Here is a 24,358-nt window from a genome sequence, read left to right as displayed (position 1 = left end):
CTCGGTGTTAGCTCGAATGTGTGTAATTTTTACCTTCACCATCTTTTCGCGAGAGATACGTAGGAGAGAGCTATGTATTGGTTGCATCAAGTGAACAGATACCGAACGAAAAAAAATGTTGAAATGTGCTTGAAATCTTATGGGACTTAACTGCTTAGGTCATCAGTCCCTAAGCTTACACACTACTAAACCTAAATTACCCTAAGGACAAACACACACGCCAATGCCCGAGGGAGGACTCGAACCTCCGCCGGGATCAGCCGCACAGTCCATGACTGCAGCGCCCTAGACCGCTCGGCTAATCCCACACGGCAAATGGACCGAAAAATGTCACATACGCAAGACTAAAAGTCAGAAAATCATTACATTAAGTAAACTAAAGACTTTTTTAGCCTTCTTTCACAAACATTATTATTACTGTACGACCCATTATTTGTATTAAAAGCCCATTTTATGTTACATAACTAATCCCAAAGATGAGAACGAAACGAAGATAAACAAGTAACTTTTTACAATATCGAGTCTTGACTTACTCTCTAAATGTTATTTCTGCTGATAATTTTTCTAAAGTTACAAAGTTGTGAAATCAGACTAAAAAAGTGCTTCGTTTAGTTAATATAATATAAAATTTTTCACCAAGAACCCTTAGCTGAATTAATTAGTTTGATTAAGAAAATAATTATTTAAAATAAAATCAATTTTTAATTTACCACATTTTAAAGCGGACTAAAAGGTTTAAACTAATTTCTCCTGGCCCTCACAAATTCCTGACTCCACAGAGATAGCTCTGAAAATCTGTGATTGTGAATTTTCAATAGGTATCAGAATATTTGTGAGATTTAAAATTAAAACCATGAAATACATAATTAATGCATGAGTGATTCATCTTCTCAGTATTGTCTATTGCATACCCTCCATGTTTTTCGTTTCAAATCTTATAGGTATATTCATAGTTATTGAAAATTCACAATCTCATATTTTCAGGATTATCTATTTTTGATTAGTCTTCTGAATGGACAAACTGACTATTGGCTTCTGTCTCGTGTTCTTCGGTCGACGTTCGTCCGAAGATTCTTCTGACGTTTCACAAGCTTCAGTGACTGGCGTTGTCAAAGCCACCAGCAGTGGAGAGTGAAGCTTTGGGACTGCCAGCCACTCGTGCTGGCGAAACGTGAGAAGAATCATCTGACGAACGTCAGCCGAAGAACCCGAGACAAAAGCCAACAGGCAGTTAGTCAACAAGTGGCCACGAAAGCCTAAACAATTTTGTATTGTGTATGCAGCCAGAAGATATTATTTTATACTTTTAGTCCCATTTTAAAACGTCGCATTTTAAACACTGATTTTTATTTAAAGAATTATTTTCGTCTGAAAAGGTCACAGCCGATTTTTCCTCGTTCTTTCCAAATCAATTTTTTGCTCCGTCTCTAATGACCTTGTCATGGAGGGAACGGTAAATTCTAGTTTCCTTCCCCTCTGTTATTTAAATGGATTTGAGAGGGACAAAGTTCAAAAAACGATAGGTTTACTTTGCTGTATACCGTCGTTTACACTTTATACTCACCAGCCCGCTCAGGAGGTAGTGGTAGGTCCTCTTTCCGAGTGTAATGTCCCGCACGTGCGTCACCACGATCTCCTTCGCCATCTCTGTCGGGCAGTCCAGTATCACGTACTTGTTGCTCCACCTGCGACAGTTGAAAAGTGCTCATTAATACATTGTCCCATAACAACTGGTCTACGCGTACTTGTCTGTCTAGATTGCGGACTCAGCTCAAGGCCTCCATCTGCCAGCAAAACAGGCAACAAATCGAGCCTGTGGCGCTCCAGAAATAACTCCAACTGCACAACGGCTGGCGCCTTCCACACCACATCTACAAACACCGAAAAATACCATATGGTGCATGGCGGAGCGTACCTCGTACAACTTTTAGTCATTGCCTTTCGTGTTCCAATAGCGAACAGAGCGACGGAAAAACGACTGCTTATAGACTTCTGTATGATCTCGGATGTCTCTTGTTATCACGGTGCTGCGCGAGATGTGCGTTAGTGGCCATATGATAGTTGTGCAGCGTGTCCAAATACCGGTTCTCTAAACTTTCTCAACAGTATTTCACGCAAAGAATATCTTCTTCGTTCCAAAGATTCCCATTTGAGTTCACAGAGCATTTCCCAAACACTCGAGGAGCAGTAGTCAAGCATTTGTCACTTAAATGTTCTGTAAACGGTCTCCTTTGTAGATCAGCTATAATTTACTAGAATTCTCCTAATAAACTTAGTCGACCATTCACCTTCCCTACAATCGACCTTACGTGCTCTTTCAGTTTTATGTCGCTTTGCAACACTGCGCTTAGATACTTCATCGACGTGACTGTGGAAAGCATCACTCAGCTAATAATGTATTCGAACATAACCGGTTTGCTTTTTCTGCTTGTCTGCATTAACATTTTTCAACATTTAAAGCTAGCTGTCATCCTTAGGAAGAAATAGAAATTCTTTCGAAGTCAACTTGTATCCTTTTACAATCACTCAAAGGCCACACTTGACCGTAAACTACACCTTCATTCGTCAGTGGCCCCAAACTGCTGCACACCTTATTCATCAAATCGTTTATGTATATAGGAACAAGAACGGTTCTATCGCACTTCCTGACGATTCCTTTGACTCTGATGAATACTCGCCACATCGGGCAACGTACAGGTTTCTATTTCTTGAAACGTCTTAGAACCACTCAAATATCTGAGAACCTGTTCCCTACGCTCGGACCATCGGTAACAGTCTGTAGTGTAGAAGAAGAAGGATGTCTTAGTGGAGACTCGCTCAGACGTCAATCACAAAGCTATTTCAATCCAAATATGGTCTGTGTTTGACCAATGCAGCTACTGTAATTTGTGGATACCAAGGAAGTTACCGTCAAGTGTTTTGGAAATTCCTTAAGGCAGGGACCCTTTGTACACCCAACAGAAGGATCGTCTTGCTGTAACTATGCTACAGTACTGGATCAAAGATTCAAAATTACAGACTTCCTCCAGCTTGGACAAACGGAACAAATCAGTTGGTTCTTTTTTCATTAGATGTGGTCTATGGTGTGCGTTACGGGGCTTACTATGGCACAATTTAGTTCATTGGCGGCTCCTAAGAAACCAGCAAAAGTGGTTTTCACCATTTTTTCGCTGTCAGCAGCGGATATGTAAATAACCAACTGCAACAAAGTGCTCAAATTTTAACGGTATATTCTCTAGGCATTTATCTAGAACTGTCATCTTCTCGTTTTCAGAATATTTATTGGTTATTGAGAAACACCCTAAAAACATAATTTTTGGGTACCAAAACCGAGCCGCGGATTTAATGACGGCTATGTAGTGAAACTGATGAAATTGTTAGGATATTTTCCTAAGATACTGAACTCGAAGGACCTTAAAATATTCTCGATATCTTTAACCGCTTTCGAGATACAGAGGATCGAAATTACCCTAGTTTTACATGTAAAATGTACTCGTGAAATCTGGTGTGAGGCGAAATCTAAATATTAAATAACCACAGAAAATTGCTAAAATTTTAACAGTACATTCTCTAGGCATTTATCTAGAAATTTCATGCCCCGTTTTCAAAAATCTTTATCCGTTATCGAGAAACACCCCAAAAACGTGAGTTTATGGACCCAAAACCTAGTGGCGGGTTCCAAAGCGGCTGTGCAGGCAAATGGCTGAAACTTTTAGGCAAAAGTTTTGTGCACGTAAAATCCCGTCTGAGGCGTAAAATTACTTTTGCTTTATTTCAATTTAGTATAAGAAATCTATCAACATTTTACTGAATCATAGTGTTTTTTTCATATGAGTGACACGCCCTATCATAGTAGGGAAAAGAAGGGGACCAGCGGAAAAATGCTCCTATGAGAACACAAGAAAGGCGAATACGCTCCTGTTTAAAAGACTGTCTGAAAAGGGGCCTCGTTCTGCTTTCCCAAACACCTCCAAACAATTTTGCATTCGAACATTTACGGGCATTTTTACGTCGAGAGAGAAGATGGCAATGGTAGTGGAAAGAGACATAAAAGTGATAAATACTAGAATACAGTAGACAGTGGCTGTGATATAGAGAGGGGGAAGGAGATAATAGCAGTGTGAGAGAAAGAGAGGGACACAGTGGCAGTGGAACGTAGCTGACAATGACAGAGGAGTGCCAGCGGAGAAATGCCAGTGGGAGATGAATAAAGACAAGGAAAAAATGAAGGTGGGTCAGGACCAGTGATAATAAAAGACGAAGTCTATGTCAATGACAACGAGGAAGAGAAAGTTAAGGACAGTGATAAGAGATAACAGCAGTGGAAAAGAATCGCACTGTGAATCCTTCCAGGACACATGTGCGTATATTGTGAAGTGCTCCAGCGTGTCTTCGAGAAATATCACGATAGAAACTCACTGCAAGCCGACTGAAGGGCTCTCATTGTCAGGTGAAATACTATCGTGGTCGACTAACAGTGCTGGCTTCTGTAGCGTCGTACTGTGGTACAGACAAACAAAAATTAATTGCGTAATTTTATATTTTCGGGTCTAAAATAGTTAAACGTTCATGGCTATATCTTGTAAATGCATAATGTTCTTGACAAACAAAAATTAATTACGTAATTTTATATTTTCGGGTCTATAATAGTTGAAGGTTCATGGCTATACCTTGTAATTGCATAATGTTTACTCTTCATCAGAAAAAAAATAATGCCCCAGAACGCACTAATCACAAAGTGATAATTTGCATATTGGAAAAGTGACACAAGACTTGTTCATCCGAGAACTGTTACAAACTATTAAGTAAGCCTAAGTCTATACACCCTGCGTGGCAGTTCAAAGGAAAACGGCTTTTCTGTTCTACCGTTACCTCTACTGTGACTATTACTGTGACCGAAAACACATTGAACTAGTCCGGCAAGCAATTACACAAAATACATCCGCAAGAGGTACCTGCAATATTACATTGAAATCTTTGAAGACAGTGACAAAATGCTTTATAAATGAATTAAACGCGTTGAAGACTGGGTGAGAGAGTGTATGATTTTTCGTTTTTGATTCAAAGATTTAGTTTGTAACATTTAATTTAACCTTTTTTGTTAATAATCCTCTACAAAAGATCGGTAATTATGTATTTGCCATGTGGTGGGGGTAAGGTCCAGTGGGACCAAACTGCTTAGGTTTTCGGTCCCTAGGCTTACACACTACTTAATCCAACTTAAACTAACCTGTGCTAAGGACAACACACACACCCATGCTCGAGGGAGGACTCGAAACTCCGACGAGAGGAGTCGCGCGAACCGTGGCTAGGCGGCTAGATGGCGAGTCTATTCCGCGCGGCAAGTATTTGCCGTGCAATATGTAAGCAAAATGTAATTAGAAATAAGATGTGTTTCTTTTTCATAACAATAATAGTAACGTATTTGTTAATAACTTATTGATGAATTTGGTACTGAAATAACGTAGGTATTCTAACTGAACAAAAAGAAATGAAGAAGTAATGACCGAAACGAGAGCAGAACCAGCGATTACCAGTCCCGAACAGTTATCAATCTTTTTTCATGTTTATGTATTTCACGCTTCACAGAAATAAAACATTTGCATCCGCCAGGAATTGAATCCAGGTCCACTGCTTCGCAGGCAAGCATTCTCCCACAGACACAAATGGCCCGTCGAAAAACTGATTTACTTTTACTGCATTAAACACACAAGCACAAATTTCCATTGTTGAATTTCACCACCATTTTTGAGACTTGAGTCGAACTGCTTAGGTTGACTGATATTTGAGTTCTTCAATTCACATGCGACAACGAAAAAAATTACAAAAATACAATTTCCGAGCGATTCCCCTTGTAAGTGCAAACACAACATTGTCCTGCAAATGGCAACATATTTCTTGTTTAATATGGGAACGCCGTGGTCTAAGGATAGCGTCTTTGATTCATAATCGAAGGCGTCTTCGGTCCCGGATTCGACTCCCGCCGCTGCTTAAACTTCGATTAATAATCAGCATTGGCGGTGGAAGACTTCCAGCATAAGAAGTCACCCTCATTCTTCCGACCGCCTTGTCAAATAGTGCAGAGGATCGGAGAGATGTTCAGGGCATTCTCTAGTCCTAAGGTTGGGAAACTACCCCTAAAGGCGGAAGAATCAGCTATGATGAACGACATGAGGATGTACAAGGAAAAGGAAACCACTGCATTAATGACATGTAACGTGTATCCACAGGACATGTGGCCTGCAATTGAAGAAGTGTCATGATGATCTCTCCATTGGCAAAAGATTCCGGACTAGTCCCCCATTCGCATCTCCGGCAGGGGACTGCCAAGGGGGAGGTTACCATGAGAAAAAGATTGAATATTCCACGAAAGGATAACGTTCTACGAGTCGCGGCGTGGAATGTTAGAAGCTAGAACGTGGTAGAGAAACTAGAAAATCTGAAAGGGGAAACTCAAAGGCTCAATCTACATATAGTAGGGGTCAGTGAAGTAAAGTGGAAAGAAGACATGGAATTCTGGTCAGATGAGTATAGGGTAATATCAACAGCAGCAGGAAATGGTATAACGAGAATAGGATTTGTTATGGAAAGGAAGGTAGGGCAGAGAGTGTGTTACTGTGAACAGTTCAGTGGCAGGGTTGTTCTTATCAGAATCGACAGCAAACCAACACCGACAACAATAGTTCAAGTACACATGCCGACGTCGCAAGATGAAAATCTAGAGACGGAAAAAGTATATGAGAATATTGAAAGGGCAATACAGTAGGTAAATGGAGATGAAAAACTAATAGCCATGGAGGACTGGAATGCAGTTGTAGGGGAAGGAGAAGGAGAAAAGGTTACAGGAGAATGTGGGCTTGAGACAAGCCATGAGAGAGGAGAAAGACTAATTGAACTATGTAACAAGTTTCAGCTAGTAATAGCGATTACTCTGTAAAAGAATCACGAGAGAAGGAGGTGTACTTGGAAAAGGCCGAGTGATACGGGAAGATTTCAGTTAGATTACATCTTGGTCATACAGAGAATTCCGAAATCAGATACTGGATTGTAAGGTGTACCTAGGAGCAGATACAGACTCAGATCACAATATAGTAGTTATGAAGAGTAGGCTGGATTTAAGACATTAGTCAGGAAGAATCAGTACGCAAAGAAGTGGGATACGGAAGTACTAAGCAATGACGAGATACGATTGACGTTCTGTAAGGCTATAGATACAGCAGTAAGGAATAGCTCAGTAGGCAGTTCAGTTGAACTGCAATGGACATCTCTAAAAAGGGCCATGACAGAAACTGGAAGAAAAACAAAGGTACAAAGAAGGTAAGTGCGAAGAAACCATGGGTAACAGAAGAAGTACTTCAATTGTTCGACGAAAGGAGGAAGTACACAAATGTTCTGGGAACCTCAGGAATACAGAAATACAAATCGCTGAGGAATGAAATAAATAGCAAGTGCAGGGAAGCTAAGACGAAATCGCTGCAGAAAAGATGTGAAGACATCGAAAAAGAAATGACTGACGGAAGGAGTGAACAGCATACAGGAAGGTCAAACCTATCTTCGGTGACATTAAAAACAGGGGTGATGACATTAAGAGTGCAATGGGAATTCCACTGTCAAATGCAGAGGAAAGAGCGGATAGGTGAAAAGAAAACACTGAAAGCCTCTATGAGGGGGAAGAAGAAACAGGAATCGAATTAGAAGAGATAGGGGACCCGGTATTAGGATCAGAATTTAAAAGAGCTTTGGAGGACATAAGATCAAATAAGGCCGAAGGAATAGATAACATTCCATCAGAAATTTTAAAATCGTTGGGGGAAGTGGCAACAAAACAACTATCCACATTGGTGTGTAGGTGTGTATATGTCTGGCTGCACACCATCTGACTATCGGAAAAGCATCATCCACACAATTCCGAAGACGGCAAGAGCTGACAAGTGCAAAAATTATCACACAATCAGCTTAACAGCTCATGCATCCAAGTTGCTTGCAAGAGTAATATACAGAAGAATGAAAAAGAAAATTGAGGATGCGCTAGATGAAGATCAGTTTGGCTTTAGGAAAGGCAAACGCATGGGTGAGGATATTCTGATGTTGCGGTTAATAATTCAAGGTGAAAGGACAACAAAGATACGATTCACTGGTGACATTGCTGTCCTGAGCGAAAGTAAAGAAGAATTACATGATCTGCTAAACGGAATGAACAGTTCAATGAGTACAGAGTATGGATTGAGAGTAAATCGAAGAAAGACGAAAATAATGAGAAGTAGAAGAAATGAGAACAGCGAGAAACTTAACACCAGGATTGATGATCACGAAGGAGATGAAGTTAAAGGAATTCTGCTATCTATGCAGTAAAATAACCAATGACGCACGGAGCAAGAAGGACATAAAAAGCAGACTAGCAATGGAAGAAGAGCATTCCTGGCCAAGAGACGTCTACTAACATCAGATATCGGCATTAATTTGAGGAAGAAATTTATGTGAATGTACAGTCATGCTCAAAAGTATCCGAACGACCTGAATTGCATTTCGCCTGATTCGAATGCAACCCGCATAACGCAATGGTCTAGCAGGTCCTCTAATCGCCCCTCGGTACAGTCGTTTGACTATTGAAAATAGTTCCAACAAGTTACCACTAGAAAACACTGCTCTGTCTCGCAATAACTCAAGATGTAAAGTAATACCAAGGTACTACAAATATCAGGGGACATCTTATCACAGATAAGGCGGTGCTTAAGGCTTGTAAGCTCACATTTATTACAATAAATGACATACCTGAAATATTACAACTCTCATTATTACGTCAGATGGGTAATTCACGTAGCAAGTTCGTCGTATTCATGATTTCCTCTCCAAAGTAACATACCGTACTTATTATTTAATACAAATGACATTAAAAATTTAAGTTATTCACGAGTAGCTACATGTGAATATGTATGAACTTCAAATGACGCGACGAACTGTCTCGTTCTGCATATGGATTCAAACACGTCATGCAGACTCAGCAAAGACTTCTTAACTGACGGAAACTAACAGTCATTCCTGACTAGGCATACAGAGAGTGATACACGTCGATTTTAGACAGTATCAGTTAGCAAATATCAACTTTAAATTACATAACGTAAACATTTTTAACGGATGCGAATTCCTACCCAGCATCTATTGTCCTTGTTAACGAACTACGAGAGACGTTAAATATTGCTTCTTCACAAGTTACTTACTTGAAAAGCCGTGAGGTAAGGCTTTGTGTTGGACAGGGATTCGAACCCAGAACCTAATGGGATTGTCATCGAAGCACAATCAGCTGTGACATATCGGATTTTCTCGGCAGTAGCTAGATGTTGTAACTGAAATGACGAGACGAAAAATTAATTTTTCGAACCCAGGACTCCAACCGGCACCTATCGCTGTTATATTCTAGAGAAAACAAACTTTAAAAATGGGTTTGTTAAACCAGCAGCGACATGTGAGCATGTTTGAACTAGAAATAATATGACGAAGAGTTCAGTGCTGACTGGGAATCGAACCCCACACATATCGTGGTTGACTGCACACAAAGAGATGTCAGCTACCGAATTTTTCTCCTCCAGCAGCTCGGAATAACATCCTTGAACTTAAAGTGATCTCACAAACAGTTCTGTGTCTCACTGGGACTCAAGAACTTCAGATATCGTTAGTGTTCACAACGAATGAAAATACATTAAAAACCAAAATTATTATCCACCAGCAGATAGGTGTTCTCATGCTAGAGCTTGATAACACATAATGAAAGCTTTAGTGCCAGGCCAGGATTCGAACCCATTCACGCGCAATATGTGAATATGTTCAGGAATCTGCAGTTTTGAACAAACAACAAATTTCAGTCGAGCTATATTGTCACGAAGGGATCAAATTCCGCGTTAAGGGCGTTCTGATTTGCCTTCGCAGTTCAGAATCAATTTTATCGACATACAGAAGCTCAAATAAAACATTGAATAAGTGTCCTGTGACCCTACATAGCGTTTGTTTCGTCACTAGAAATAAATAACTAGTATAAGAAAGATTACTGTTGATAGAGTTTCTACGTGTTGCAACTCCTGACTTTGTTGTGGTTCAACCTAACGTCTACTGGGTAGAGAAGGATTATCATGGTTAACATGAATGTCAGACCACAATACCATTATACCTTCTTCACTTGGCGTAGCCAGAAGAGAACAGAATTCGTCCCTCCTTACCAAAAATCATCAGCAGAAGCTGGAATCGAACACAGACTATAAGTGTATAAACCTAGAATTAAACCAATAGACCACCAAATTCACTTCTGTATTACTCATTATTCTATCATAACAGCGGTGCGCCACACTGGATGAGAATTCTGACACACAGGCCCCCTGTAATGGTTTGCAGCATGTTCAGTACATTCATTTACTTGGTTTGCCAAATCGCCATGAACTACACCTACACAGAACTGCCAACAGTGTAGGATGAAGAAATTTAAATAGGAAGTGTTCCTTTCGACTTGAGGTATTCTATTGTGTTATCTGCAATACAAAAGAAAAGCTGCAACTGTCTGTCTCTCAGAAGTCTATATCCGTCTATATGCATTATCTCACAGCACTGTGCAGTGCGGACGTTCTGGAGGATGTTTTGTTCATTTCTTGAGATGTTGTACACATGTGTCTGCTAGTAGCGTAACAGTAAACGTCACCCGCTTTTAAATATGACGTCGCGAGTTCAGGTACATTCACTACTATGTTTTTTTTTTTAAACGCAATACTGCTGTCTGTTGAAGTTATCGATCTAATGAGACTTTGGAGATAAATCCCTTCACTTCAAAACCCAAAATAGTCGCATGTGGAAAAAGGGCTTACTTCTACGATATTTTTCTGTTTTCAAGTTTAATAGATGGTCAGGCTGCAGATGCATCTCAGTACTTCTGTATTATGTATGGGGAGAGCGCATCGTGCCAAAATACGCCAGAAAAGTATTTTCTACATTAGCTGTAGTGTGGCAGTGGCATTTTATTCTTCTCCAGACATTGTTTGACAGCTTTAACTCAGATCAAGTTTTCTATGCGCATGAAATCTATAAACTGCATGTGCATTGTCAGACTGTTATAGATAACATCAGAGAATTCGCATAAATCGTTGATGATTAATTTCTCTCTCATGATAACCATTGTTTTAACAACACTGAAAGAAAATTGTGCACTGTATTATAAGAAATGAAATAAAACTACCCACGATAACCTTACGCCGAATGTCTGTTTTAATAAAACTGAGTATCTGTACACAAGCGTGCCTCTATCGGCACGAATTAGTAAAATACTACTCACTTATATTTGATTGGTTCTGTTTTTGATTGCTATGCTGTATCATACTCAAGTGTTATGCAAATGTGGCATTTCATAAATAAAGTTATGTGTCCTAGAAATCAAAATTTGCTTGTCAGCAGCGGAAAGAGGCGTTACCTGTTGTGCAGCATTGTAAGTTTTTCACCATTGCATTATGAGCCGAAAGTATTTTCTTGCGATTTCCTTATCGATGTGTGATCTGACTGCTTGTAGCTCTTTCACAGAAGGGATAAAAACGTTGCAGTAAGCAAGACCGGAACCGCAAACCATAACAAACGCTTGGTCACAGGTTAGCACGTTTCCACAGAGCTACAGAAGATGCATGTGTCGAGATATCCTCTTACGACATCAATAGTGGGTAGAACACGTAAACCGCTATTTAAAGGACGAGATTAGATGCTACTTTCACGTGCAACGACTTTCCTGGGCAGAAAACCGTAAATTTACAATCTTTTGTTATAGCTCAAGCGATAATAACAGGAAAAATCAAGTGAATTTTGAGGCTTAATTCCGTGCACACTAGGAAGTAACTCGTCGATCACAGAGTTGCCAAACATACCTTGCCTTGTTGCCAAATCTCAGTTACATTACCAGCAGGAAGAAGACGAATCGATGTGATCCTACAGTGGGCTGGGAAGTGACCATAGCTGACGTCTCAAAGACGCGGCTGCTACGGCCTGGAATACGTAATCCATCTGATTCACATTTCTGTAACTGGTTTTAGGGACTGGAGCGTAGTTACTAATAATACTCAGAACTGACTGGAAGCTAAGCTTCATAAATCAGTAACTCTCATAGTTGTTTTTATATTTCTTTCGTAAGTGTACTCAAAACTAAGAAACTCATTGACGAACGTTTTCGTGATAGTCGAGCACAACAACAAATAAAAATGAAAAAGAATGTGTGTGTGTGTGTGTGTGAGAGAGAGAGAGAGAGAGAGAGAGAGAGAGAGAGAGAGAGAGAGAGAGAGAAAGAGATAAAAAAAGAATGAGAGAGAGAGTAAAAAATTGTTGCAAAGAAACTGAATCATGGTATGTAAAAAATGTTTCATTAAAATGAAACGTTCCTCATCATTACGAAATGTCGTATTCATGATCTATGGAACAAGTATTAATCTAATCTAATCATATTGCTGACTAGTCATGAAGAGGCATGAAGTACAGAAATTTTCGCTAATATCAGTAACCAAATCTAAACTTGAAAATAAAAGACGACTGTTTTTGTAATAAACTGGGACTCCTATAAAGACCCTTTCGTCCCTGTTTACTAACCACGAAAGATGTATGATATACCTCCATTCAGAAGGAACGAAGTGTTCATGCATTTAAAGATGAAGCGCATCTAAGTAAAATCAAATGTTACGTATCGGGTTTTCCTACCAGCTCCTAGGTGTTTGAATGTGAAATGAGGCTACAAATCTTTGTAACTGCGCGGTAGTCGAACCGCACACCTACCGTCCTTCTTTATGATCCACGAACATAGCATAGGTATCAATTGCTTACTCACCAACAGTAAGATGTGTGCGTGTTTGACCAGAAATAACGACGCCTACTGCGATTGTTGGCAACACATGAACAGACATTAAAAATGCACGTTAATTTTCACTAGCAGACTGGTATGCACGGGATAGAGCTTGAAATGAAATTATGAATCTTTTTGTACTGGAACAGGATTCAGACCCACGTACGTACCTTTGGAGGAGACCTAGAGAAGATTGCAGTCTTGGGAAAAGGAATGAAATGATTGAATTATACTGTTACGAGAGATTCAGATCCTCGAAAGAGGAGATACGAATTCGAATCACAGTCCAGCACAAAATTTTTCAACGTCTCTAGTTCAATCAAGTAGAAGTAAAATAAGAGCCCTGTTCCTTTAAATGGCTATCGGTTCATCAAATAAAATAAAATTTTCTAATGTAAGTTTACTGGAGACAGTATTGTTGTTTACCATGACTTCCGCCTATGTCATTCCCCAACGTAAACTGGCTCTGCCCAGTTTGTGATGAAAGAACGTGATGTTTAATGCGGATTCTGGATTATAATGTCTTTCTCTTGAGGTTACCACAGGTAAAGTAAACCCGTTTGTGCCTGTTAAAAGTAAATGCCTTAACCCACACATTGCACCTGTGATAGTTCGTTCCACCAGACCATTGTGGCCACATTTCCCAGCCCCAGGAATATGCCGTCACGGATGATGTACGTAGCTTACAAAATTGGTGGAAAAAATGCGAGTCTATTAAGTGGTTAAGTAGAAGCAATCTTCTGACGAGGAGATTAAGCTATTCTCATGTCAGCAGGATGTAAGACTCTTCTAGGCATCTTAGCCTCAATGTGAAGCCATTTTGAAAATTTCACTAATTCAGCAAATTTCTTAGTTCGAGAAAATCCACTGGTAAGTGTGAAGTTACCGGATAATTCGATTATTACCGTCATTATTACTATCATTTTCTTCATGCCGTTTCTGGAACACATGTGCTTGAAGATCATTTAATGCCTTTCGGTCATTATAGAAGTAGTTGGCCAAGAAGAGGTTGTTTCCTTGTCTACGGAGTCGTTTTCGTGTTAATATCAAACATCAGCAATTACTCGCAGTTTACATTAAAACTAAAGTAATTGATGAAGACGTTACTTGATAACAAAAACGCGCTGCCTTTCTTAATTTACTTGCGCCTAGAAATGGCTATCGAATACTGCCAAACCAAAAGCCCAGGGACCTTACTGCCTTCCGATAGACGTCACTGTCAGTCACATGATTTGGTCGATGTGACCTATTTCATGTTGTGTATGTCAGAGAATGTTTTAGGAAATCAATTGTTTTCCTTCGCAATAAACAGAAAGATTTTCATTCTAAGCTATCCAAGTTCAAAATTTTCGCATTATTAGTTGAAATTTAATATTCACTTCTATAATGTAGGAAAATCTTTCACAGTTGCAAAACCTACATCCGACTCATTGACCTTATACTTAGTCGCTGACCATGAATTCTAGCTCAGAGTGATACCAGTTTAAGTAATCTAATGTAGCGAAGACTGTTTGCCAGTGCTCTTTCTCACCGGAAAATATGCAATTCACTCTCAAATGGCTCATATGGCTCTGAGGACTATGGGACTTAACTTCTGAGGTCATCAGTCCCCTAGAACTAAAACTTAACTAACCTAAGGACATCACACACATCCATGCCCGAGGCAGGATTCGAACCTGCGAACGTAGCCGTCGCCCGGTTCCAGACTGTGGCGCCTAAAACCTCTCGGCCACCACGGCTGGCTGCAATTCACTCATTGGGCCCCAGTAGTACACTGTAACAGTAATTTCTGTGTGTATGCAATGCATATGGATTGTAGGATTTAGTGGTGCTCCCTCTTCCACATCTGTATACAATATGCCTGACCTAAACGGGCTCTTTATCATTACAGTCCCTGGGCAGTGCAACATCATACTGACCACAGTAATGCGCTTATAGTGAACGCCTCACTGTTAGCTGATTTTGTAATCATTTAAATAAAACAACATGACCTTCCAAGGGGAGACATTTCGTCCGCCTTTTCCTTATGTGAAATTTGTCACTAAGTTTCTGCCTTCCAACCTGCGAAATGCGGCAGAGTACGGCCAGTAAAGGATTCACAAACCACGATTTAGTGCCGTTAAGATGATTTCTTTAAACATTTTCGTAGCTGAAGGAATTTAGTTTCTTCTTAAATCGTCTTATGCAACAACGTTCACAAATATCTCAGATAGGAAAAGCTCTTTATCCCGGTACGAATGTTGTAAAACAAACTTCCCACACTTTGTGTCAGGTCGATCTGTTCGTTTTATAGCACTGCGTATTTTGTCTAAGAGGTATCACATGTAGTGTTCCTGTATCTGTGGGAATCATTGGTTGAAAACGAGTGTAACAGCAATGCATACAGTACTGCCAAATATTCAAAATGATTATCAACCTAAGTCTGAGTTCATCCACAAAATGAGACGTATTTATAATTATAATATTTATAATACCAGCAACGGTATGTAGCCTCATTTTACATTCAAACACCTTGGAGCTGGTAGGAAAAACCGATTCGTAACATTTGATTTTACCTAGTTAACAATCCAGTTGCGTGTTGGGATCGTATCTCCGTCACAGAACTTCACATCATGCGCTTCACCTTTAAATGCATGAACACTTCGTTCCTTCTAAATGGAGGTATATTACACATCTTTCGTGGTTAGTTAACAGGGACGAAAGAGTCTTTATAGGAGTCCCGGTTTATTACAAAACGTGTCGACTTTTATTTTCAAGTTCATTTGGTTACACATATTATCAAGATTTTCTGTAATTCATGCCTCTTCATGAGTAGTCAGCAATATTATATGATTAGATTAGATTAATACTTGTTCCATAGATCATGAATACGACATTTCGTAATGATGTGGAACGTTTCATTTTAATGAAACATTTCTTTACATACCATTAGTCAGTTTCTTTGCAACAATTTTTTACTCTCTCATTCTTTTCTTTTATCTCTCTCCCTCACTCTCTCTCTCTCTCTCTCTCTCTCTCTCTCTCTCTCTCTCACGAACACACACACACACACACACACACACACACACACACACACACACACACACACATTCTTTTTCATTTTTATTTGTTTGTTGCGCTCGACTATCAGGGAGGCACGAAAACGTTCGTCAATGAGTTTCTTAGTTTTGAGTAGACTTACGAAAGAAATATAAAAACAACTATGAGAGTTACTGATATATGAAGCTTAGCTTCCAGTCAGTCCTGAGTATTATTAGTAACTACGCTCCAGTCCCTAAAACCAGTTACAGAAATGTGAATCAGATGGATTACGAATTGCAGGCCGTAGCAATGCGTCTTTGAGGCGTCAGCTATGGTCACTTCCCAGCCCACTGTAGGATCACATCGATTCGTCTTCTTCCTGCTGGTAATGTAACTGAGATTTGCCAACAAGGCAAGGTATGTTTGGCAATTCTGTGATCGACGAGTTACTTCCTGGTGTGCACGGAATTAAGCCTCAAAATTCACTTGATTTTTCCTGTCATTTCCATTGAATAATCTGAGTTATTATCGCTTGATCTGTAACAAAATATTGTAAATTTACGGTTTTCTGCCCTGGAAAGTCGTTGCACGTGAAAGTAGCATCTAATCTCGTCCTTTAAATAGCGGATTACGAGTTCTACCCACTATTGGTCTTGTAAGAGGATGTCTGGACGCATGCATCTTCCCTAGCTCTGTGGAAACGTGCTAACCTGTGACCAAGCGTCTGTAATGGTTTGCGGTTCCGGTCTTGCTTACTGCAACGTCTTTATCCCTTCTGTGAAAGAGCTACAAGCAGTCAGTTCACACATCGATAAGGAAATGGTAAGAAAATACTTTCGATTCATAGTGCAATGGTGAAAAACTTACAATGCTGCACAACAGGTAACGCCTCTTTCCGCTGCTGACAAGCAAATTTTGGGTTTCTAGGACACACAACTATATTTATGAATTGCCACATTTGCATACCACTTGAGTATGATACAGCATAGCAATCAAAAACAGAACCAATCGAATCTAAGTGAGTGGTATTTTACTGATTCGTGCCGATAGAGGCACGCATCTGTACAGATACTGTTTTATTAAAACAGACTTTCAGCGTAAGGTTATCGTGGGTAGTTTTATTTCATTTCTTATAACACAGTGCACAATTTTCTTTCAGTGTTGTTAAAACATTGGTTATCATGAGAGAGAAATTAATCATCAACGATTTGTGCGAATTCTCTAATGTTATCTATAACAGTCTGACAATGCACATGCAGTTTACAGATTTCATGCGCATAGAAAACTTGATCTGAGTTAAAGCTGTCAAACAATGTCTGGAGAAGAATAAAATGCCACTGCCACACGACAGCTAATGTAGAAGATACTTTTCTGGCCTATTTTGGCGATGCGCTCTCCCCATACATAATAAAAAAGTTTCGAGATGCATCTGCAGCCTGGCCATCTATTAAACCTGAAAAGTACAAAATGTCGTAAAAGTAATCCCTTTTCTCACATGCGACTATTTTGGGTTTAGAAGTGAAGGGAATTATGTCCAAAGTTCCATTAGATTGATAACTTCAGCAGACAGCAGTATTACGTTTTAAAAAGCGTAGCAGTGAATGTACCCGAACTCGCGACGGTTACTGTTACGCTACTAGCTGACACATTCGTACACCACCACCAGAAGTGCGCACAACGTGCGCATTGCACAGTGCTGTGAGATAATGCATATGGCCGGATCTATACGTCTGAGAGACAGACAGTTACAGCTTTTCTTTTGCATTGCACGATGTTTTCAACAAACACATAGCGCAGTGGAATGGCTGAAGTCGAAAGGAACACTTCGTATTTAAATTTATCCATCCCACACTGTTGGCAGTTCTGTGTAGGGGTCAGTTACGTGATTTTATTTCGGTGATTAGAAAATAGAGTCGAATGTATGCACTGGGTAGCCGGGGTAGCTAGTTCATGGCGATTTGGTTAACCAAGTAAATGAACGTACTGAACATGCTGCAAACCATTACATGGGGCCTGTGTGTCAGAATTCTCATCCAGTATGGCGCACCGCTGTTATGATAGAATAATGAGTAATACAGAGGTGAATTTGGTGGTCTACTGGTTTAATGGTAGGTTTATATACTTACGGTCTGTGTTCGATTCCTGCTTCTGCTGATGATTTTTGGTAAGGAGGGACGAATTCTGTTCTCTTCTGGCTACGCCAAGTGAAGAAGGTATAATGGTATTGTGATCTGACATTCATGTTAACCATGATATTCCTTCTCTACCAAGTAGACGTTAAGTTGAACCACAATAGAGTCAGGAGTTGCAACACGTAGAAACTCTATCAACAGTAATCTTTCTTATACTAGTTATTTATTTCTAGTGACGAAACAAACGCTATGTAGGGTCACAGTACACTTTCTCCATGTTTTATTTGAGCTTCTGTATGTCGATAAAATTGATTCTGAACTGCGAATGCAACTCAGAACGCCCTTAACGCGGAATTTGATCCCTTCGTGACAATACAGCTCGACTGAAATTTGTTGTTTGTTCAAAACTGCAGATTCCTCAACATCTTCACATATTGCGCGTGAATGGGTTCGAATCCTGCCCCGGCAGTAAAGCTTTCATTTGTGTTATCAAGCTCTAGCATGAGAACACCTATCTGCTGGTGGATAATAATTTTGGATTTGTATTTCCATTCGTTGGGAACACTAACGATATCTGACGTTTTTGAGTCCCAGTGAGACACAGAACTGTTTGGGAGATCACTTTAAGTTCAAGGATGTTATTCCGAGCTGCTGGTGGAGAAAAATTCGCTAGCTGTCATCTCTTTGTGTGCAGTCAACAACGATATGTGTGGGGTTCGATTCCCAGTCAGCACTGAACTCTTCGTCATATTATTTCTAGTTCAAACATGCTCACATGTCGCTGCTGGTTTAACAAACCCATTTTGGTTCAACAAACCCAATTTTTAAGTTCGTTTTCTCTAGAATATAACAGCGATAGGTGCCGGGTTGGAGTCCTGGGAAAGAAAAAAATAATTTTTCGTCTCGTCATTTCAGTTACAACATCTAGCTACTGCCGAGAAAATCCGATATGTCACGGTTGATTGTGCTTCGATGACAATCCAATTAGTTTCTGGGTTCGAATCCCTGTCCAACACAAAGCCTTACCTCACGGCTTTTCAAGTAAGTAACTTGTGAAGAAGCAATATTTAACATCTCTCGCAGTTCGTTAACAAGGACAATGGATGCTGGGTAGGAATTCGCGTCCGTTAAAAATGTTTACGTTATGTAATTTAAAGTTGATATTTGCTAACTGATACTGTCTAAAATCGACGTGTATCACTCTCTGTATGCCTAGTCAGGAATGACTCTTGGTTCCGTCAGTTTCGAAGTCTTTGCTGAGTCTGCATGACCTGTGTTTGAATCCATATGCAGAACAAGACGGTTCGTCGTGTCATTTGAAGTTCATACATATTCTCAACTAGCTACTCGTGAATAACTTAAATTTTTAATGTCATTTGAATTAAATAATAAGTACGATATGTTACTTTGAAGAGGAAATCATGAATACGACGAACGTACTACGTGAATTACCCATCTGACGTAATAATGAGAGTGGTAATATTTCAGGTATGTCATTTATTGTACTAAATGTGAGCTTACAAGCGTTAAGGACCGCCTTATCTCTGATAAGATGTTCCCTGATAGTTGTAGTAACTTTGTATTACTTTACATCTTGAGTTATTGCGAGACAGAGCAGTGTTTTCTAGTGGTGACTTGTTGGAACTATTTTCAATAGTCAAACGACTGTACCGAGGGGCGATTAGAGGACCTACTAGACCATTGCGTTATGTGGGTTGCATTCGAATCAGGCGAAATGCAATTCAGGTCGTTCGGATACTTTTGAGCATGACTGTACGTCTGGAGTCAGTATTGTATGGTAGTGAAACATGGACTGTGGGAAAACCGGAACACAAGAGACTCGAAGCATTTCAGATGCGGTGCTACAGACTAATGTTGAAAATTAGGTGGACTGATAAGGTAAGGCACGTGGAAGTTCTGTGCAGAATCGGAGATGAAAGGAACACGTGGAAAATACTGATAAGGAGAAGGGACAGCATGATAGGACATCTGTTAAGACATGAGGGAATGACTTCCATGGTACTAGAGTGAGCTGTAGAGGGCAAAAACTGTAGAGGGAGTACGTCTGTGATATAATAGAGCGAGAGGAAATACGCCATTATGGCCGATCGCCTTGCTCTTCGATCCAACACAAGAGCCATATATTATGCAGCATCAGCGAGCAGTCGCCCTCCACAGACGCAGTATGAAGGCATATCCTTGTACTTCGGCTACTTTAAAAAACGTTAAAGGTCTCAGGGACTACCGAGCTGCACGAACTTATATCAGACTGCAATACATATAGAGAACATCCCTTTACGCAAGAATTAAATAAAATATTTTCATTCGATTAAAAGACTGTAATGTTTCTCGTAGTTGGGAACTTGTTTTAGAGCTGAACATGACAAATTAGTTTATCTTCACTACATCGTCTGATACAATTGAAATACGAATATTGGTTTGCAAGCTGAAAAGTTGTTGAGATTTTTGAATTGAGACATTCCTTAAATTAGCTAAATTATCTGTTAGAAAAAACTTTTGAAAATGTGTTTTCTGAAAGTATTTGTATGGATTGTAGCCATGTATGGAAGTGAAACATGGACGAAAAATAGCTTAGACAAGAAGAGAATAGAAGTTTTCTAAATATGGTGCTACAGAAGAATGCTGAAGATTGTATGGGAGATCACGTAAAGAATGAGGAGGTACTCAACAGAATTGGGGAGAAGAGGAATTTGTGGCACAACTTGACTTGAAGAAGGGATCGGTTGGTAGGACACTTTCTGAGGCATCAAGAGGTCACAACCTTAGGCAGCATGGAGGGTAAAAATCGTATAGAGAGACCAAGATATGAATACACTAAGCACATTCAAAAGGATGTGGGTTGCAGTAGTTACTTTGAGATGAAGAAGCTTGCATGGGATAGAGTAGCATGGAGAGATGCGTCAGATCAGTCTCTGGATCACAACAACAACAACAACAACAACATATGTTTTCTCATAGTTATTTATTTTTATCAGACACCACATAGTAAAACAGAGCAGCAGCAGAGCAGTAGTAGATGCTTGTCAAACTTAGAAAAGGCAATAAGTTTAGTACTGTTAAACAGGGGTTCACCCGCTACGCAGCTCCATCACTATATATTACGAAGCTAAGTTATTAATGACGAATGAGATACTCATTCTTCAAGTTATCGTATTACAGATACCATTTAATTTGTTTTAAACTACTTATTAAATGGATAATTTGTATACAGCATTGTCATAGTTCATAACTGTAACCACTGCGGAAGTCCAACAAACATTGTCTTTGAAGTATATACCTTAAGAGCTACGAGTACCTGCTCATCTTCGCTAATGTGATACAGTCTTTTCCGTTGTTCAAGTGCTTATATGTCTAAAAGTATTCATATTAGATCCTATATTTATAAGACAGTCTTTTTCTTGTTTTGATCCATACTGCCTCTTCCCAAAATATTGTTAACAAAGAGCTTACAGTAGAAGATATGTGTTTCACAGTATTAAGATGAAGAAGTGCTCATAGCTCCTAGACTGGCACATATAATTATTGGACGATAAAGTAAGAATACACTTCAATTTTTATTCTAAAAAGGACGTAAAAGATTATTCCACGTAATGCACTCTCGCTTCAGTCACTTGGAAAAATAACTATTTTGCAAATATATTAATTAACAATGAAACTTTTAACTGGCATCAATGTTGATTTTCATGGTCTCCTTAATAAATCAACATGTAATAAACATTTTGTATTCATTGTAATTGAGTTGTATAGCTTTAATATACAAGTAGAACATTTACTTGCGCTATGAAGTCACCCCTTGTGGAAAGTGTTTTATAATAAACTGAGTTCCACAACCATCTTTTTTACTACATTTACATCCATTAAAATTAATTATCTTAAATTTTTCTGTCTTCAGCAGAAATTCTAATTTATGTTACAGACCGTCATTATTAAGTATCCTCTAAAAATTTTAGGATGATTCATGCATAAGAGAAAAGTTTTGTGGTGTCACCGCCAGACACCACACTTGCTAGGTGGTAGCCTTTAAATCGGCCGCGGTCCGTTAGTATACGTCGGACCCGCGTGCCGCCACTATCAGTGATTACAGACCGAGCGCCGCCACACGGCAGGTCTAGAGAGACTTCCTAAAACTCGCCCCAGTTGGACAACCGATTTTGCTAGCGATGGTTCACTGACAAAATACGCTCTCATTTGCCGAGACGATAGTTAGCATAGCCTTCAGCTATGTCATTTGCTACGACCTAGCAAGGCGCCATTACCAGTTACTATTGATACTGAATCATGTACAGTCAATAGCGACGCTCACCATTAATGGATTAAAGTTAAGTATTCCACCAGCTACGTCCGTTTTTTCTAAATTCTAATTTCCTTGTCCTGTTCCAGACCTCACGCCAGCCTACGTGAGCTAAAACGCGTGCCTTTCGGCTTCCTCTAGTAACACGGTGTTGGCTCTCCTGCCAACCCACAACAAGTTTACTTCTAAATTAGGAAAACGCTTTACTGCACCTCAGGATGACTTCTGCGAATGACAACTGCCCAGGTGATTAGTATATACTTTTCTCTTCCTCATAACCTGCTTAATTTTGTTTCCTGATTTCCATACCTACTTGTTGGATAATTCTGCCCTTTTTTAAGGTGCTTATTTTCTGGATGTCTTCATACTTCATCATATTTTGTGCCACAGGTACTTTGAGTCTCTCTGTAACTTTAAGTCTGCCATCGGATCCAACACTGTAAATGCCCATTTGCAAAATTATTCTTCTAAAGAAGCAAGTCTTTGGAAACAATCTTCCGTATTCTGGAAGGGAATGCCCAATTATCATTTTGACTGAATACACCCCCACGCATTTTGATTTCTTTAATAATTAAATCTGTATGACGCACAATATTTGGTTCTCGCTTTTATCAGCCAACAACTTAGTGTGTGGTTATAATTGTTAGCATTCTCTTGCAAATTATTACGTCTGGTAGCGCATGAAAGCTGTTACAATGAAAGATGCTGTGAACTTTCTCATTTCTATATAAAAAAAGAATAACTTTAGAAATAGCTCTAAAACATCTGCCGTAAGTGGTCACCATTCTCAGTAATGCAATACAATTCAGGAAACGAACACTTCTAAGGCGAACAATTGAAGGGCTGAACTATGCCTAATAAGCGTGAGACATCACAGAATTTATTAAAAATGCCTATCAAAGTGAAACTGACAGTCAGAAAACTTACAATTAGGAACTAATGGATGAAGGGGGTGTAGGATGTCCATATGTTACGCATCAACATGTACTCTATAACTTACTAACAAATAAATATTTCGCGTTGAAATCATCACGTATTTAAAGCTAAAGGAACGAAGAATTTTTAGCGACTAATTTTGAAATCTGATTTTTGTGAGCCAAGATTACTGCTTCTACCCTGTCAAGATATGCATTTTAGAGTCCATGTTTACTAGACTTTTTTGCTTTGATTGATCGTTAGTGTCATATACCTGATTCCATTTCTCCTGGGACACTTTTTCCTCCTGGAGCACTCTTCGAACCTAGGACACACTACGTTTACACGATCGATATATATTAACTCATAGACGGAACATGTCAGTAGTAGCAATGGTGAGCATATAATGCTTGTCCGGGGGGGGGGGGGGGGGGAGGAGTTGCGGAAAGCAGTGCAGTCCCTGTCGTAACGCGGAAACGGAGAGATTTATCTGACTTCCAACATGACATTATCATTGGCTTTCGGGGCAAGTGTGCAAGCTTTTCCAAAACGTCTAAGTTCATAAATCGTTCGCGTGCCGCCGTGGTTAAAAGTGTACTGAGCACAGGAAAATGGCGCTATTCAAACCCGGCGCCAAGGCAACTGTGGTGCACCACAGACCATATATGACAAGGGTGAACGACGGTACGTACCAGCGAATGAAAGTGCAACTGTTGGCACAAGTGACCGCCCAGATGAACTGACTGGATACCAGCAGCGTCTTCTCAAAGACTGGCCTCCGCAGCAGGAGACTGTTTCATGCACTCGTGTTGACTCCTGTTCATCGGAGACGAGGGCTACAATTTGAACGCCAGTATCGCAGCTGCAGATCTATTGCGTGGCGACAGCTGGCCAGTTCAGTGAATCATGTTTTATGTTCCATAGTGCAGATGGCTCTTTGCATATACGGAGTGAAACGTCTGAAAGTAAATACCTTGCTGCCATTACCATAAGTGTCGAGGCTGGAAGACGGAGCATTGTTATCTGGGGCTTGGTTTCGTGACATTCGTTGGGTGATCTTGTAATTCCGGAAGGCATAATGGATCACTCCAAGTACGTATCTATCCATGGGAATCATGTCCCACCTAT

The 24,358-nt window shown here is 39.8% G+C and overlaps 1 protein-coding gene across 1 annotated transcript in view; it reads right to left on the bottom strand.

The window, feature by feature from the left end:
* The window catches only part of LOC126188270 (glutamate receptor 1-like), a 1,232,223-nt gene that overhangs the window by 309,692 nt on the left and 898,173 nt on the right, over positions 1-24,358 (bottom strand). Inside the window, exon 6 of the mRNA XM_049929849.1 lies at positions 1,565-1,685. Within this exon, the coding sequence (XP_049785806.1) occupies positions 1,565-1,685 (121 nt within the window). The remainder of the gene's footprint in view (positions 1-1,564; positions 1,686-24,358) is intronic.

The sequence above is a fragment of the Schistocerca cancellata genome, chromosome 5 (genome assembly GCF_023864275.1).
Source record: "Schistocerca cancellata isolate TAMUIC-IGC-003103 chromosome 5, iqSchCanc2.1, whole genome shotgun sequence".
In the NCBI taxonomy this organism is placed as follows: domain Eukaryota; kingdom Metazoa; phylum Arthropoda; class Insecta; order Orthoptera; family Acrididae; genus Schistocerca; species Schistocerca cancellata.
This window is presented reverse-complemented; position numbering and strand designations above follow the sequence as displayed.